We start from the raw sequence: 18,633 nt of genomic DNA, 5'->3' as shown, positions 1-18,633 counted from the left end.
GAAGATATTTGTAATAACCTAAGAATAATTTTTAACCAAAAAATCTCTAACACAAATCACAAATTTGCGTTGGGAGTTTAAAAAACCTTACATGATTCACTGATTGCTTTTGTATCTACCCTGTTAAATAAACATATAAAAACTGTATACTTTTGGAATTGTATATTTATTGACAGTCTAATAATAAGTCCTGCACTGCGGGTAAGAGATCAACTGAAGGGCCCTTGATTCTCACTACTTATGTCTGTTTTAGGAAGCCAATAAGTGGGTGACACTTACACCTGGGAGGAGATGTACCCAGGACATGGTGGACATGAACCTGCTACGTTACAAACACACTGGCCATCACGCTATTAAAACACAGGACTTCTTTGTTTTCCACCTGATGGATGGAAAGAATCAATCACCACCACAGCGCTTTCAGATTTTTGTCAAAGAGCTGGAGAAAGGTGATGGAATTTAGTCTTACATTCTTGACATGGGTTGAGATGAAATTCGTTTCTATTGATGTTCCTCTGGCTGCCAGTATACATGAGCATCGCAGCTACAATAGTGTTTAAGAAGTCATCCTAGAAGGAGATGTCATAATAATTAGGATACATTTTATGGTATGCAGTTTGTTTATTCAACTGGACAGGCAGAAGAGCTATGCAGACCAGAGTCATATTAACTATCATCAAATGGTCACAGTCATGAATGACCTGGAGAGTTTCTGTGATGCAGCAAACCTCCTTCCTATTGGGGGAATTTTCCTGCCATAATCCAAGAGCACACGTTTTCAGTCTGAAAACAACATTTCATGTCTTTTGTTCTGAAAACTTTTAACACTTTTGCTTACATTTTCATTTTGAAAGCAGAACTTCATGTCTTTGTTCTCAGAACTTGTAACGCTTGTACTCAAAACTTCTTCTCACGCTCACACTTAGGCTGCATTCACACTGCAGCCTGAAGTGACCCAATGGGCTCTTTGCACCTCAGCTTCCGCGTTCGGGGTAAAGCGGCTCGATTGTTTCCGATCCAATACAAATATCATTTACATTAGGTGCTTGCAGTGCTTGGCACTGCAAGCACGATGTACAAACCTTGGTTTGTACATCGATCCGAAGCCCCAACAAGTCAGCTGGAGGAAGGTTTTAAGATGTTCGCCTCGTTATACATTCACTGACACGAAGGTGAGTTTTACTTAAACTTTGTGGCTAACATTAACGTTAGCTTATGCTAGTAGGCAATATTCTCGAACATTGTTCTTGTAAAATGTGCTATTTAAGTATCTAAACATTCTAACGGACAATGTATTTATCTTATTTTCAAGTATATTATGTGTGTTTATTGTCGTTAATGTCACAGACTAACGGGGAGGTTACGGTTCGGGCTTTTTACTTCCGAAGCCTGACGAAGCACAACAAGCCTCTTAGCTTAACAGTAGCGCAGCTCTGGTGTCAGAGATCTGCTTCAGCTGTTCAGGTTCAAAGTTGCTGCTTTTAGAAAAATATGACCGTGTTGCTTCATGTCTCCGTGTTATTTCGTTTTATTACCTTTGCATGTTTCTTGTGAAGAGCTCAGATAGGACGGTGTTTACAGCAGTATGTACAGGCGGATCAGTTGCTCGGCTGTCTGGCTCTGGTCTGCTCTCTCGTTCCCATAAACTCTTTCAGGCTGAATATAGAAGTGATTCCATGGAAATAACTCAGGGAGGCTCTTTTATTTACCATCCGTATCCCCGGTAGTTTTAGGCTGATCCGGAGTGAAGTGAAGGCTGCAAACTTTGCTGTTCGGCGTTAGCTGGTAGCGACAGATATTTACAAGCCATCTTCTTAATTCAGGATCGCTTGGAAATTAACGAAAACTTAAAAGCCCATTATATTAGGAAGACAACAATGTTAATAGTATTGTTTTTTTGCATCTGAAATACGACTTAGTCTTTTCTACCAGTCATGGTAACTCAAAGCGGAAAAAAGTGAGCCGCATTAGCTCCTGGAGATGTGACGTCAACGCCTTAGGTGCAAAGAGCCCATTCCGATTTTTTGTCAAATTTGATTTTTTTTTTGCTGGGGCCATTCACACTGCCAAACATATGCGATCTGTATGTGTTCTATAGTGTGAACGGGCAACGACCTGAAAGTGTCCCGCATGCGCAGTAGAGGGCGCAATAGCGTCAGCGTTCTCAGTGTTCTCCCAACTGCCATAAAAAGAAGTGCTCAGTGTTTGCGGAAGTAAACATGGAGGCTAACGTTGTTGGAGCATAGCTTACACATTTGAAGTTGTTGTCCGATCAGAGCAGCATATTAACAACTTAATCCTCATATAGTCTGTCATAGTTGTTGTTTTTCTTCCTACTTGCGTGCATCAGGACCCAGAATAGTGAAATTTGTTGAGTATGTTACACGTCTCAGCTGGGTCGAAACAACTGAAACAAATGATGTTTATTGATGTCTCCGCTTCTCCTTTCTTCTGAGTTGAAAGCCTGTAAACATGAATAACTTCAGTGAATGAAGGAACGACCACCATCTTCTTCCCCAAACTGTCTCTTTATTACAAATTCTCAAAATCATGAAATTATACAATGAACATTCCTGTGTACAATCATGTCCGAAATGTCCTTTTGTTGTTCTAAAACAACCATATGGCATCCACTTCAATGAACAACATCAGCTCCCACCAGCTGTGACAGCATCAAAGGCTGAACTCAAAAGAATTCAACAATAAATTTAAATCTCTCAGATTTACATAAAAAGAACACCAATTTCTCAAGTGCAGCGAAATTTTAAGGGTACTAATTTCTTTGAATTGTAATAATTCTGAAAGAATTAATCATGTTATTAGGCCCGAGCAGCTAAGCGCTGCGAAGGCTTATTGTAATCGTGCTGTTTATTATTATAGTTCTTGTGCCAAATGAATTGGCTTTTTGGGGGCTTTATCATATTCAAAAACTCACCAAAATTGGCGGGGGCACAGAGCCCGTGTAAAATTTACGTATTTTAATGTCCCCGGAAAAATCGCAACAGAAACGGCTCAAGGGCGCCACCTAGCAAATTTCAAAAGACCCTTTCCTATTCACTTACTTTATCGTAGAGACTTGAAATTTGGTACACTTGTAGAGCTCCCCAAGACACCCAGAATTTACAATTAATGTCATAGTGCAAGTATCACAGAATGTCGGCCATTTTGGATTGAAGTTCCAATTTTTTGACCCGATTTTGGACGTTTACAGGGTTCGCATTTGATCGAACTTGTCCTAGGGATTTCGATCGATCGGCTTCAAACTCGGTCAGATCGTTCATAAGGCATGGCCGATCCAAAGTTATCACAGGTTTGCGTTTTTTTTTTTCTAAGCGGAGTTACCTGGGGTCAAAGTTCACCTAGTCGCCATGAAAAAGAAAAGGGTTATAACTTTTACAAAAAAACTGACAGAGGCACCAAACTTTCAGTGATTGATCATCATCGGGTCCCCTACAATACCCAATGGTCAAATGATGACGTCACGTAGGCCACGCACCCTGAGAAAAGGAAGTGTCATGTTTTACTCTGAACGGTCGCTATCTGACCCCTTTGACCTAATCAACATGAAACTGTGTCCAAAGACAGAAAACATGTTGGTGTGTCGCGGATTCCAACCCTGTTTGGTTTCGATGGAGCAGGTGGGCGTGAACTGACCTGTAACGCCGTGTCCATACGTTTGGCTGTAGATTCCACAATTTTGAGCCCACCTGCACCAAACTTGACATGAGTGATCCTGGTGGGATGCCTGACGATCCTATGTCGTCATAGTCTGACGTCATCTAAGCTCCGCCCCCTCAGAACAGGAAGTGCCTTTTTTTGACTTATAAAGCTCCATCTATAGCTCTCTCTACCTAATCAAGATGATTCTGTGTTGGATGACAGATAACATGTTGGTCTCACTTGCTTTAAAGTGCCAAGAGTCTTCAGTAGAGGGCGTGGCCATGGCAGCGCGGCGAAGCAGAGGGAATGCCGCCGCCATACGTTTGGCTCTAGAGTCCACATGTTTCAGCCCAGCTGCACCAAACTCACTACGATGCATCCTTATTCATCCCCGAACAGGAATCCATAACAGTCGTTGATGGGCGTGGCCTAATTTCTCTACAGCGCCCCCTAGAAATTTTCAAATGATCAGCCCCAAGCCATGCTTTCACCTACAATTATGAAACTTGGTACACATGTGTATAATGTCAGGACCTACAAAAAAGTCTCTTGGAGCATTTTGGATCAAAATCCGCCATTTCCTCTTTTTCATAGACGTTGCATCTGATCTATCTCCTCCTACAGCTTTTGAGATACAGACTTCAAACTCAGTCAGCAGAGAGTTGAGACATTAAAGGTCCAAAGTTATCACAGGAATTTTTGTATGTCAAACAATGTGGGCGTGGCTAAGTCCCAAACTTTGACTATTCACCATTAAGCATTAAAGTGACATAACATGCACACACAAGGTCACAGCTGCATCAGACTTTCTATGTCTCATTATAGACCAGACCTCATCACAGTTAGGTGGTCGATTGATGACATCACCTTAGCCCCGCCCACTTCCGACAGGAAGTCACCTGTTTTTTCTACTGTATGTCTTACTTTTACTTTCTAATTCATATGGGTTTCATCCTTTGCAGACTGACATAAAATGAAATGAAGATGAACTCTGTCATATGCATACTGACCCGTGGGGGCGTGGCCAAATGGCAGTCCCTCGCCATATGCATACGATCATCTCTTATAAACAGAGACATCATCCGATTTACACCAGACTTTCTATGAGTGACAATTGTGAACCTCTAAGGAGCCCAATACAGTTTAATTGCAATTTGACTCCACTGCGCCCCCTAGGATAATCAAACAGCTGTATCTCAGTCAGCAGAGAGTTGAGACATTAAAGGTCAAAAGTTATCGCGGGAATTTTTGTATGTCAAACCATGTGGGCATGGCTTAGTCCCAAACTTTGACTATTCACCATTAAGCATCAAAGTGACATAACATGCACATACAAGGTCACAGCTGCATCAGACTTTCTGTCTCATTATAGACCAGACCTCATCACAGTTAGGTGGTCGATTGATGACATCACCTTAGCCCCGCGCACTTCCGACAGGAAGTCACCTGTTTTTTCTACTGTATGTCTGACTTTTACTCTCTAAGACATATGCGTTTCATCCTGTGCAGACTGACATAAAATGAGATGATAATGACCTCTGTCATGATGAACTCTACTGACCCGTGGGGGCGTGGTAAAATGGCTGTCCCTCGCCATATGCATAAGATCATCTCCTATTCACAAACGCATCATCCAATTTGCACCAGACTTTTTATGAGTGACGCTTGTGAACCTCTAAGGAGGCGAAAAGAGTTTTATTGTAATTTGACTCCACTGTGCCCCCTAAGTTAATCAAACAGCTGTATCTCAGTAAGCAGAGACTTGAGACATTAAAGGTCAGAGGTTATCACAGGAATTTTTGTATGTCAAAGCATGTGGGCGTGGCTAGGTCCCAAACTTTGACTATTCACCATGAAACATGAATGTGAAATAACTTCCAAATGCCAGGTCAGAGCTGCATCAGACTTTCTATGTCTCATTATAGACCAGCCCTCATCACAGTTAGGTGGTCGATTGATGACATCACCTTAACCCCGCCCACTTCCGACAGGAAGTCACCTGTTTTTTCTACTGTATGTCTTACTTTTACACTCTAAAACATGTTGGTGTGTCATGGATTCCAACCCTGTGCAGACTGACATAACATGAGATGATGATGAACTCTGTCAATGCCTACTGACCCGTGGGGGAGTGGCAAAATGGCAGTCCCTCGCCATATGCATACGATCGTCTCTTATTCACAAACGCATCATCCAATTTGCACCAGACTTTTTATGAGTGACACTTGTGAACCTCTGAGGAGCCCAATAGAGTTTAATTGCAATTTGACTCCACTGCGCCCCCTAGGTTAATCAAACAGCTGTATCTCAGTCAGCAGAGAGTTGAGACATTAAAGGTCAGAAGTTATCGCGGAAATTTTTGTATGTCAAACCATGTGGGCATGGCTTAGTCCCGAACTTTGACTATTCACCATTAAGCATCAAAGTGACATAACATGCACATACAAGGTCACAGCTGCATCAGACTTTCTGTCTCATTATAGACCAGACCTCATCACAGTTAGGTGGTCGATTGATGACATCACCTTAGCCCCGCCCACTTCCGACAGGAAGTCACCTGTTTTTTCTACTGTATGTCTTACATTTACACTCTAATTCATATGGGTTTCATCCTTTGCAGACTGACATAAAATGAAATGAAGATGAACTCTGTCAATGCCTACTGACCGGTGGGGGCGTGGCCAAATGGCCGTCCCTCGCCATATGCATACGATCGTCTCTTATTCACAGACGCATCATCCGATTTGCACCAGAGTTTTTATGAGTGACACTTGTGAACCTCTAAGGAGCCCAATAGATTTTAATTGCAATTTGACTCCACTGCGCCCCCTATGCTAATCAAAGAGCTGTATCTCCTTGCCACATGGCCCAATCTGCTCCAGATTTTGGGTGCATCGCCAGGGAACGCTGCCGAAGGCATAAAAGCGGATCGCGTGGAGGACGGCGCGCGAGCGTCGGCGGTGGCCGGCGGGAGGCGGTGCTGGACCATCCGCGGTGGCTATAGGCTTGAGCGGCGCTTGGCTGCGAGGGCCGCTTGAGGCTCCGCGGAGCTTTAATTACGATTCTGCCACCCTCTTTAGGGACTTTTTGGGGGCTTTATCATATTCAAAAACTCACCAAACTTGGCGGGGGCATAGAGCCCGGTGAAAAATTACGTATTTTAAGGTCCTCCCAAAAATCGCAACCGAAACGGCTCAAGGGCGCCACCTAGCAACTTTCAAAAGACCCTTTCCTATTCACTTGCTTCATCGTAGAGACTTGAAACGTGTTACACTTGTAGAGCTCCCCAAGACACTCAGAATTTACAATTAATGTCATAGTGCAAGTATCACAGAATGTCGGCCATTTTGGATTGAAGTTCCGATTTTGACCCGATTTTGGCCGTTCACAGGGTTCGCATTTTTTCGAACTTGTCCTAGGGATTTCGATTGATCGGCTTCAAACTCGGTCAGATCGTTCATAAGGCATGGCCGATCCAAAGTTATCAAAGGTTTGGTTTTCGACCTTCCTGAAGGGGGGTTACCTGGGGTCAAAGTTCATGGATTCGCCATGAAACACAAAACGGTTATAACTTTTACAAAAAAAATCACAGAGGCACCAAACTATCAGTGATTGATCATCATCGGGTCCCCTACAATACCCAATGGTCAAATGATTACATCACTTAGGCCACGCCCCCTGAGACCAGGAAGTGTCATGTTTTACTCTGAACGGTCGCTATCTGACCCCTTTGACCTCATCAACATGAAACTGTGTCCAGAGACAGAAGACATGTGGGTGTGTATTGGATTCCAACCCCATCCGGCTAGGTTGCACCAGGTGGGCGTGGCAGTGTGGCAAAGTGACCTGTCAGAAAGTGCCCATACTTTGGGCTCTGAATTCCACAATTTTGGGTCCAGCTGCACCAAACTCACTAGGATGGATCTTTGTCCAACCCCGGACAGGAATCCAGTGCAATATTTGGTGGGCGTGGCCTAATGTCTCAACAGCACCCCCTAGCATGTTTTAAATGATCAGCCCCAAGCCATGCTTTATCTCAGAATTATGAAACTTGGTGGACATGTGTATCTCAACAGGATGTACAAAAAAGTCTCTTGGAGCCATGGTCCAAACCCAACAGGAAGTCGGCCATTTTGGATCAAAATCCGCCATTTACTGTTTTTCATAGACGTCGCATCTGATCTATCTCCTCCTACAGCTTTCGAGATACAGACTTCAAACTCAGTCAGCAGAGAGTTGAGACATTAAAGGTGGAAAGTTATCACAGGAATTTTTGTATGTCAAAGCATGTGGGCGTGGCTAAGTCCCAAACTTTGACTATTCGCCATGAAACATTAAAGTGACATAACATGCACATACAAGGTCACAGCTGCATCAGACTTTCTATGTCTCATTATAGACCAGCCCTCATTACAGTTAGGTGGTCGATTGATGACATCACCTTAGCCCCGCCCACTTCTGACAGGAAGTCACCTGTTTTTTCTACTGTATGTCTTACTTTTACTCTCCAATTCATATGGGTTTCATCCTTTGCAGACTGACATAAAACGACATGATGATGAACTCTGTCATGATGAACTCTACTGACCCGTGGGGGCGTGGCAAAAATGGCAGTCCCTCGCCATATGCATAAGATCGTCTCTTATTCACAAACGCATCATCCGATTTACACCAGACTTTTTATGAGTGACACTTGTGAACCTCTAAGGAGCCCAATAGAGTTTTATTGTAATTTGACTCCGCTGTGCCCCCTAGGTTAACCAAACAGCTGTATCTCCTCTCTACATGGCCCAATCTGCTCCAGATTTTGGGTGCATCGCCAGGGAGCGCTGCCGAAGGCATCAAAGCGGATCGCCTGGTGGAGAGGCGCGCGAGCGTCAGCGGTGGCTGGCGGGAGGCGGTGCTGGAACCCCTGCGGTGGCTATAGGCCTGAGCGGCGCTTAGCTGCTAGGGCCGCTTGAGGCTCCGCGGAGCTTTAATTGGTTATATAATTTAACATGGACTTATTTAGATGAATCTACTTTAAGCTCTCATAAGCTTTGAATAACTGTATTACTGACTCAGTCATACAGAATGAATGTGTCCATAAAGTTGCGCATCTAAACGCCATTATTAATATTAAGATAAGTGTCACAAATCTGTGAAGTGGGACATCTGAGTTGTGGAGCGGCTGGAGGAGTGCTTTATGACTGACTGAGTCAGTCATAACTGTATGACTGACTCAGTCAGTCATACAGTTATGACTGTACAGTGGAATCGATTACATAGTAAGGAAAATTGTAACATCTATAATAAATATTTAAGCTCTGATAAGAACTGATGACATGTAGCTGGGAGTAACTTTAACACTCCTACATATTAATCACTCTTCCTTTTAACAGATAACAACAGAACACAACACGTCAGGATACCTCCGTAACCTTAATAAAGTTGGATGGGGAGTGGAACGCAGCTTATAGATACATCTCTAAAATAGCCGTTATAGCTAAAATCTCGCTAACTGTAATTATTACAGAAATCACTCTTTTTGAACGTCTAAGCATGTGATTCTGAAATCAGTACCAAATTAATTTGTCACTTTACATTTTAGGGGGGACAGTTTTCACCAGCTTAACTACTAACCTGTAAACATGAATAGCTTCAGTGAATAAAGGAACGACCGCCGTCTTCTTCCCAAAACTCCGTCTTAGATTTTGGTCAATTTCAGTCTAAAAAATGCATATATAATACATTGGAATTCTAATAATTTATGTGGTGGCTTGTACTTTTAAGCAGATTTTTTTTGACTATATAAACAAGCAGTGATGGCATAGTTACTTTGAAAAAGTAACTTGAATTGGATTACTGATTACTCCTTGAAAAAGTAACTTAAATTACTGATTACTTGATTTGGAAAGTAACTAAGTTACATTTAAAGAAACTTTTTTAGTTACTTTCAGCAGCTGCTAGCAACAACACTCCGCCACCTATGAAAATTATATTGATCTTTGCCAATACTTAATTGTAAGTTATTTTATAATGGTAACATCAAGAATGTGTCTCCACTTATAAGGTTGAACTGAAGGGGAAATTATTTCACGGTCACAACAGTACAAAAAAAACTTTTTTTGTGAGTGTTTTCGTTCCAGAATTGTCTGGAAAACTATAAATAGGATTTTAAACACTCCCGTCCCAGCTGCCCCAGCCTCCTGGTTGTGCATTACCGACCTGCATTTTGTGTCAGAGCGCAGCTCACAGCGCTCCTCCAGCCGCTCCATAACTCAGATGTCCCACCACTGCACAGATTTGTGACACTTATCTTAATATTAATAATGGCGTTTAGATGCACAACTTTATAGATACGTTCATTCGTGGTTGTTTTCACGTTTATTGCGCTGTTCATATTAGTCTCGATGTGGCTCGATGTCATTCACAGGTAACATATTGTTAACGGTGGCCACGGATGGATTGTAAAGGTGCGGGATAATAACCACTCCAGAAGGGAATAGTGTTAATCTTCCTTTAATGAAGATAACCAAACAGGAGTACAGCTGGATGGTTTATGTGCTCTAACGCCGATGTAGACAAACTTTACACGTCCACACCAGAGTCAGCGAGCATCAAGAACTAACACAAAAAAACATTCCCCCTGGAACACACAACTGCTGCATGCAGAGTTCCGTTAACGAGGTAAATGCATAGTAACACACTTAAACTCAGAGCGGCCTAGCCAGTATGGGAAATAATGCAGGCATAAGCAGATACATACAAGTACTACACTACCTCCTCCCGGCCCCTTTCAAAGAACATCAAACTACTATGGCATGGCTACGTTTTACAGCCAAATACACACTTGCAACATTACTAGTGCAAACTTTAAGGTTACTGGAGCAAACCTTTTTTGTTGTTTTTTCTCTAACTTTCAACACCCTGCTTGGAACTTTAGCATAACTCATCTCTTAATGAATTATTCAGTCCAGTCATTTTGATAGCGGGCAGGGGCCCGTATTTCTCAACCCTTAAGAGTCTTTTGAACACGGGGTCCTTGTTTGTCTTCAGATCCAGAGGTATGTAGTTCATCTTGCTCCCGATGTTGCACAGCCAACCTTCTTCTGCGAGCTGCAACCTGACGCTTGCCTTTTTGCCTTAGCAGTTTTGGCGACCCAACCAGAGCTTTCCTTCCGCTGTCACTTCCAGGCTCATCTTGTGCTGGTGTAGGGAAAGTGGTCATGTGTTTTGGAACTACATCTTGGCACTGAGGAAGGACCACATGTCTTTGTCGTCTGACCCATGCTGGTATGACATCACTTGTGTAAGGCTTCAACTGATCGTGGTGCATCACCTTTTTGTCACGTTGTGTTAAGATCTCATATAGTACAGGTCCAAGCTGGGCTATATTAATACATGGGCCTTTCCAGGGGGGCTGTAACTTGAGACTAAAGCCCAACTTCTTTGTGTTGTCCTTTACATAGACCAGGTACCCCATAGTGTAACTGCATTGTTTGGCATGTAGGTCATGGGTCCTCTTCTGTCTGAGCTGAGCTCCACATAGATGCTGTCGTGCCATGTCATGGACTTCGCTAAGAGTCTTTTCAAGGTCATGAGCATACTCCAGAGGGTCCTTTTCAATCCACGTTTGTTCTCTAAGACAAAGCCAGAGGTCCTGTGGCTGATGAACTTCTCTCCCCAGCATCAGCATATTTGGTGAGAATCCAGTGCTGGAGTTCTGTACACTGCGATATGCAGCTTTTAGAAGAGGCAAATGCTCGTCCCAGTTCTTCTGATTTTGGTCTAGATAGCAGCGGATCATCTGCAGAAGGGTGCGGTTAAATCATTCCACTTGCCCGTTTGAAGCAGGATGGTATGGAGTGGTTCTGGTCTTGGAGATCTGGAAAAGTTGACAAATACTTTTGAAAAGCACACTTTCGAAGTTGCGGCCTTGGTCCATATGGAGCTCTAATGGGGCTCCAAAATGAGCTAGGAAGTTGTTGACTAACATTCTGGCAGTTGTTTCTGCTCCTTGGTCTGGAACTGGGAAAGCCTCAATCCACCTCGTAAACTGATCCATGATGACAAGAATATACTTGTCTCCAGAGCTTGAGATGGGAAAGGGGCCCAATATGTCAAGGTGCAACCAGTCCATAGGTGCTCCTGCCTGGTAACTTTGTAGCTTAGCTCTCTTTGAGGGGCTGCTTGACTTCAGACCTTTGCACTGGGGGCATTGTTGGATGTATTTGCGGAGGTCACTTCCCATGCCATACCAATGGAAGCTCTGCCTGAGACGTTGGAGGGTCTTTGTTTCACCTAGATGTCCTGAAAGTGGTGGGTCATGGCAGGCCTGCATGACCTCCATTTGCAATGAAGCAGGGACCAACAGCAGGAGGGAAGGTTTTAAGCTACCCACATTCTGCCAGCGATAATATAGGGTCAGCTTGGTGCTGCTCCTGTGTGCCGTTTCCAACTTCTTCCACTGTCACATGCCTTATGACGAGTGGGACAACATCATCAACATCTTCCTCAAATCTTGCCAACTGTGCAGTCTTTGACAGTGAGAACATCCTCTGCAGGGGAGCTCCATTACATCCTTGCCCGCTTGATAGCAGTCACAGTTTGTTGAACCTTCTGCAGCCTGAGCAGTGTTCAAATTCAAAATCATACTGACTTAGTTCTTCAAGCCATCAAGCCAGTTGGCCTTCAGGGTGTTTGAAGCGAAAGAGCCAAGCTAGACTTCCATGGTCTGTTCGAAGAAGAAACTTTCTACCCAGGAGAAAGTGGCAGAACTGTCTTGTGTATTTTATGATTGCCAGCAGCTCTCTTCAGGTTACACAATATCTCTGCTGTGTAGGAGTGAGGTGGTTACTTGCATATGAGATGACTCTTTCCTCCTCCCCACTGGACCTGTGAAAACACTGCACCAATGCTATAACTGGAAGCATCAGTGTCCAGGATGTAGTCACCATCAGCTGCTGGATAAGCCAGGACAGGTGCGACCGTCAGTCCCTGTTTAAGTTGCAGGAAGGCTTTTTGCTGGGCCTCACCCCACTGGAACTCAGCTTTTTTCTTCAGGAGACTATTAAGAGGAGCAGCAAGTTCTGCAAAGCCAGATACAAACCAGCGGTAATAGTTGCATAGTCCTAAAAAAGCTTGCAGCTGCTGTGTGTTAGTGGGAGGCTGCCACTCCTGTACATCTTTAATCAGCTCTGGGTTTGGACCTCTCCGCTGACCACATGTCCAAGAAAGAGCACTTTGTCTCTTAGTAGTTGACTTTTTTTTGGCTTCAGCTTTAGACCGTAGTTACGGAGACGTTCAAAAACATCAGCTAAATGTTGTGGGTTTTGTTCTACACCTCTGCCAAGTACAATAATGTCATCCAAGTAGATAAGGAGAATCTTCCACTGAAACCCTCGCAAAACAAGCTCCATGGCTCTCTGAAAGGTGCCAGGTGTGTTACATAGGCCAAAGGGCATCCTGGTATATTCATAGAGACCATAGCGGGTGATAAATGCTGTTTTGCAGCGGTCGTTTGGGTCTACAGAGCTCTGCGAGTACCCATATTGGAGATCCAGGGTAGAGAAGATGGTAGCCTCTCCCAACACATCAAGACACTCCTCCATCTTCGGCAGTGAATAAGCATCTTTCAGAGTGAGGTCATTTAGGCGTCGATAGTCCACACACAAGCGTACCCCCATCTTTTTTACGAATGAGTACCACTGGTGAAGCCCACTCAGAAGATGATGGTACCACTACTCCAGCTTCCAACATGTCCTTTAGATGCCTTTCATCTTCACCTTGGAAGCCCAGTGGTGTCCATTTGACTGGCTGCCGCACAGGTCTTGCGTCTCCAGTGTTTATCTTGTGAGTAACAGCAGAGAGCTGGCCAAGGTCTGTATCATTGGCTGCAAAGAGAGACTGGTATTTTAAGAGCAGCTCAGTTAGTCTCACCTGCTGATCTTCACTGAGAGTTACTACTTACAATCCAATAATCAGATTAAAGTTACGTATCCAAGTTACTGTGTACAGGGGCGCATATAAGGGGGAAAAGTTATGACAATTCTAAGAGTCCTGACCGACAGGGGGCCCTCCACAATTTATTTGGAGATAGATAATAGATAGAGGGAGAGATAGAGGTAAGAGTGTCAATTTGTAACCCAGTTTTTCTCCGAGAGGTGGGAAGACTATGAGATTATCAACCATTTAGCATAGTTAGCTTAGCAACAGACTACTGTTTGCCTCCTTTTCACTAGCATTTAATGAATTAAGGAAAAAGAAATACTAAGATATACATATATTTAACTTGTCCCTGTACCTTTTACCACAATTAACAGATGAGTCAGTCAGCAGCAGCTCTAACCCACGTCCCTCCTAACCTGCTCTCTCCTAAGTGAAATTAAAGGTACCGAATGTAACTTGTATAGAATTTTTTTCACATATTTGTTAAAACTATCATTATGTTGTGACAGTATGGTATGAGAGATAATCTGTGAAAAATCTATTTCCTCAGCTTCCTCCCAGTGCTAGAAACAACCAGTCAGTGGCAGGAGAGTTTTAGTCCTGTCAATCACAATCTCATGTTGCTGGTCAGAACATCAGAACAGTTAAAGTCTGTCTTTAACTGTTCTGATGTTACAGAGTCTAGATGTAAAACTTTAACTGCAGATACTCACTCTGTGCTATGCTGCAGCTAGCATAGCCTGTTGTGAATGCTCAGTTTAGTTAGCATAGCCACCAATGACAGCAGATAAATGATTTTCCTGTAATGACATGTTGTTTCTCCACCATTAGCACATTTAGCAGTGAGTGAATGAAGTTGACTGACGGCATGAAGACCCTCCTCCTGGTTCTGATTGGTTGTTTTGGCCAGAACATTGCATTACTTTAGTTATCAATAGTAATTCAGGGAGGAGGTGGAGGAGATTGATTGTTTTCACAGATTATCTGTTTCATAACAGACTGTCATGGTGACAGCTTTTTTTTTAAGTTACACTGCAGCTTGAATAAAATCCAACTACATAGCATTTTTTTAGAAGTCTGGATTGCTTTATGTGTATTTTGCACATTGCCTATGACTGTTGCTCGTGGGGAGAGATATTTCAGTAAACTAAAATTTAAGCAACCTACTTGCATTTGGGCGGGCCCTAACCCCAGTCTGCCAATCCAGGGGAACTGCCCCCGATGTCCATGCAATTTGCAGAGTCGTGTGAGCCAACACAACCCTACAAGATCCAAAGCCTTAAGGAACTCCAGCTGGATCTCGTCCATCCCCGGGGCCCTGCCACCGAGGAGCTTCTCAATCACCTCAGTGATCTCGTCCCCAGAGTTTGGAGAGCACGACCCGGAGTCCCCAGACTGAGCTTCCTCAATGGAAGGCATGTTGGTGGGATTGAGGAGGTCTTCGAAGTATTCCGCCCACAGGCCCACAATGTCCCTCCTCCGGAACGTGTTCGAAGTTCTGCCGGAGATGGGAGTTAATGCTCCGTCTCACCTGGGACTCTGCCAGACGTTCCCAGCAGACCCTCACTACACGTTTGGGCCTGCCAGGTCTGACCGGCTTCCTCCCCCACCACCGGAGCCAGCTCACCACCAGGTAGTGGTCAGTGGACAGCTCCGCACCTCTCTTCACCTGAGTGTCCAAGACATATGGCCGCTGATCTGATGAAACGACGACAAAATCGATCATCGAACTGCGGCCTAGGGTGTCCTTGTGCCAAGTGCACATATGGACACCCTTATGCCTGAATACGGTGTTCATTATGGATAATCCGTGACGAGCACAGAAGTCCATCAACAGAACACCACTCGAGTTTAGATCGGGGGGGGCCGTTCCTCCCAACCACGACCCTCCAGGTCTCACTGTCATTGCCCACGTGAGCGTTGAAAGTCCATCACATATTATACAATATAAAATTACGTAAATGCAATAAGTGCAAAAAGGGAGTACAATAAATGAAGAGCTAAATTTGGGGTTATTTATTTGGGATGTTGACCAGGGCCTGCTAACACCTGGGCTCCTGGTTTATCTGAGGCAACAAATGGCTCAAGAGCCACATGCGGCTCTTTAGCGCTTCCCTAGTGGCTCTCTGGAGGTTTTTCAAAAATGTTCGAAAATGGAAAAAGATGGGGGTGGGAAATATATTTATTGTTTTAATATGGTTTTTGTAGGAGGACAATCATGACACAGTCATTCTTAACATTTTCCAATAATAAAAATGACATGAAAAATCTAATTTCTTTATTGCACTCATTTAAGTTTATCAATGCAACGAACATAATACATTAATATTGTAACGGGAGGTAAATTTAAAACACCGCAACAGAGTAGTCACGTAGTACGTCATTCCGTCCAGGACGCACTGCAGGGAAAATAAACATTTAATTATGAATGCTAATTATATACACTTAGTCATTTTGATAATAGGTTAAATAAACACTTAAAGCATGTGTTGCCTTCATTATAAGTCTTATATAAAGCTTGTAATTTTTTGCAGCTCCAGACAGATTTGTTCTTTGTTTTTTTGGTCCAATAAGGCTCTTTCAACATTTTGGGATGCTGACCTCTGATCTGAGGGATCCTTGGGTTTTGGGATGTAGGTGGGTGGTCACTATGCGTGGCTGGCCAGAGTTCTCCCCAAACTCTCATATGTCTCATATGGTCGAAGCTGGGGCTTTTCTTTGGCAGTGATCTCTGGGGAGTTCAAAGCCCCAGTCAGTGCTCTAAGGGAAAAGACAGGGCCAGTTGGGGAGTTGGTCCTCAGGATAGGTTTGCCAATACTTACCATGCCATATACCCTAAAACAGGCAACACTACACAGCAGTAGGGTATTTTGCTCTATATGCTCTATATGGCCTGATCCTGCGCATCAATTTTACTGCATTAAACAAACAGGGATGTAGGTTGACAAATGGAGCTTCAATATCCCATTACACACAATTTTAATGCATTTATAGAAACACCAACTGGCAAAGGTTTCCTCCATCTCGGGTGAAACCTAACGCATGGGACACAATCGTGAAGGCACAGAAAGCAAAAAAGATTTAACATTTTTCAACTTTCTTGTTTTCGGTTGCTGACCCACATGTGCATGTCAATGTATACGAGCTTGAAATTTCACATGCACGAATAACGCCAGTTGCTTGACTGGCGGAGTGTGATTTACACCTCATAGGAAATGAATGGTAGCAATGAATGGTGAATGGTAACAAATGAATGGTAGCAATATTTTGTGTTGTTTTTGTGGAACCACAGTAGGTATGATTAATAGGACTACATTTTGTACACAGACATGCTTTTAATTATAACTAATATTTCTTATGCTTGTGATTTCAGAAAACATTGCCATCTTTGTGAAACCAGTAAATGTCAGTCGTGGTGAGCGTGTTGTTCTCACCACTGACGTTCTGCTAGCCACAGACGGTACAGACAAGCCAGAGGAGCTTCTATATGTTATCACCAACCCACCTGCTCACGGGCACATAGAGTACATCAAACATCCAGGAGTGATCATCTCCACCTTCAGCCAAATGGACATTGCAGCAAACCTTGTTGCTTACGTCCATGACAACCAAGCCAGCAAAGCAATGGAGAACTTTCAGTGAGTGGGAATACCTATAAGCTTTTTAAGCATACTATGAGATCTCATAATATGTAAAGGGCACAACAAAGGAGCCTATTCAGCAGTTGAATGTATGTGACACTGGAGAAGTGCAAGCTGTTTTTATGAACAATTGATTTAAAAACCTAAGACACACCAGATCTGATTTGGCATCTGATTTGACAGAAAGTGAAGGATGTACACAACAATAAGAACACGTTAAAGTTAATGGAGCCTTGCAGACCTCTAGTGAAGGCCTGTGACTGCGTCTCCAACTGTTTGACCACAGCAATTAGACAGGAATGTAATGACTGACACAGTGGCAAAGTAAAACACATCTACTTTGGGGTAAGGGGTGAAGCACAATCCAAGTATGGAGGCCTTAGTCCTTGACATAGACCACACCGGTTTGAGTCCTGGCCTGATGTCCTTTGCCAAATGTCTTCCCCCTCTTTCATTATCCACTTTCTTGTCTGACTTTTCTTGTCTGAATAAAGGTAGCCTGAGCCAAAAAAACATAAAATAAAAATAAAAATAAAAAAAGCAGTGTACTTATGTAGGAGCACAGAAGTACAGAAAAAAACGGAAGAGGGAAACTGATTTTGTCTGAGCTTCTTCAAACAAGTCTGAAATCATTGCTTTACCGCCTTTTGTTCATGGTGGCGGGATTTCCAGTACAAAAGGGAAGTGAATACTCAATCTCACAGGCACAGAGACACATTAGAGTCTGAGCATCTATGTCAGCAATAAAAAAAAATGGATCAAACCTTGGAGAATCAAACAGAAGTGGTGAACTGGCCTTGAAAGTATGGACTTCAAATTTAACATCACTAGGTGCCATAATTTTTGACTGAGGTAGGCATAAATATAGACAGGGTGAATAGGAAACATATTGGTGAGTAGATTTTGTTATTCAGATAAAGAAACTCACATCTCTGGCAGAACTTCGAACACGACCTGGGGGAGGCGGGGGACATTGAGTTTGAGTGGACCATGTTCCGTGCCTCCATTGCAGAGGCAGCTTATCGGAGCTGCAGCCGCAAGGTTGTCGGTGCCTGTCGCGGCAGCAACCCTTGAACCCGTTGGTGGACACCTTTGGAGAGGGACGCTGTCAGGCTGAAGAAGGAGTCCTATCGGGTCTTTTTGGCCTTTGGGACTCCAGAAGCAGCTGATGGGTACCGGCAGGCGAAGCGGCATGTGGCTCGGGTGGTTGCTGATGCAAAAACTTGGACATGGGAGGAGTTTGGAGAGGCCATAGAAAAAGACTTTGAGACGATTCTGGTCCACCATCCGGCGACTCAGGAGGGGGAAGCAGTGCAGCACCAACACTGTTTATAGTGGGGATGTTGTGCTGCTAACCTCTACTCGAGATGTTGTGGACTGGTGGGCAGAATACTCTGAAGAC

The 18,633-nt window shown here is 43.7% G+C and overlaps 1 protein-coding gene across 3 annotated transcripts in view; it reads left to right on the top strand.

Annotated features, from left to right (window-relative positions):
- Nucleotides 1-18,633, top strand: part of frem1a (Fras1 related extracellular matrix 1a) — a 102,372-nt gene that overhangs the window by 32,445 nt on the left and 51,294 nt on the right. For all 3 annotated transcript variants that reach the window (XM_088015451.1, XM_088015449.1, XM_088015450.1), the window contains exons 22-23: nt 254-449; nt 16,964-17,228. In XM_088015451.1, the coding sequence (XP_087871577.1) occupies nt 254-449; nt 16,964-17,228 (461 nt within the window). The remainder of the gene's footprint in view (nt 1-253; nt 450-16,963; nt 17,229-18,633) is intronic.

This window comes from Poecilia mexicana, unplaced genomic scaffold (assembly GCF_051168715.1).
Source record: "Poecilia mexicana isolate PSO_F unplaced genomic scaffold, ASM5116871v1 scaffold_18, whole genome shotgun sequence".
NCBI classification, from domain to species: domain Eukaryota; kingdom Metazoa; phylum Chordata; class Actinopteri; order Cyprinodontiformes; family Poeciliidae; genus Poecilia; species Poecilia mexicana.
This window is presented reverse-complemented; position numbering and strand designations above follow the sequence as displayed.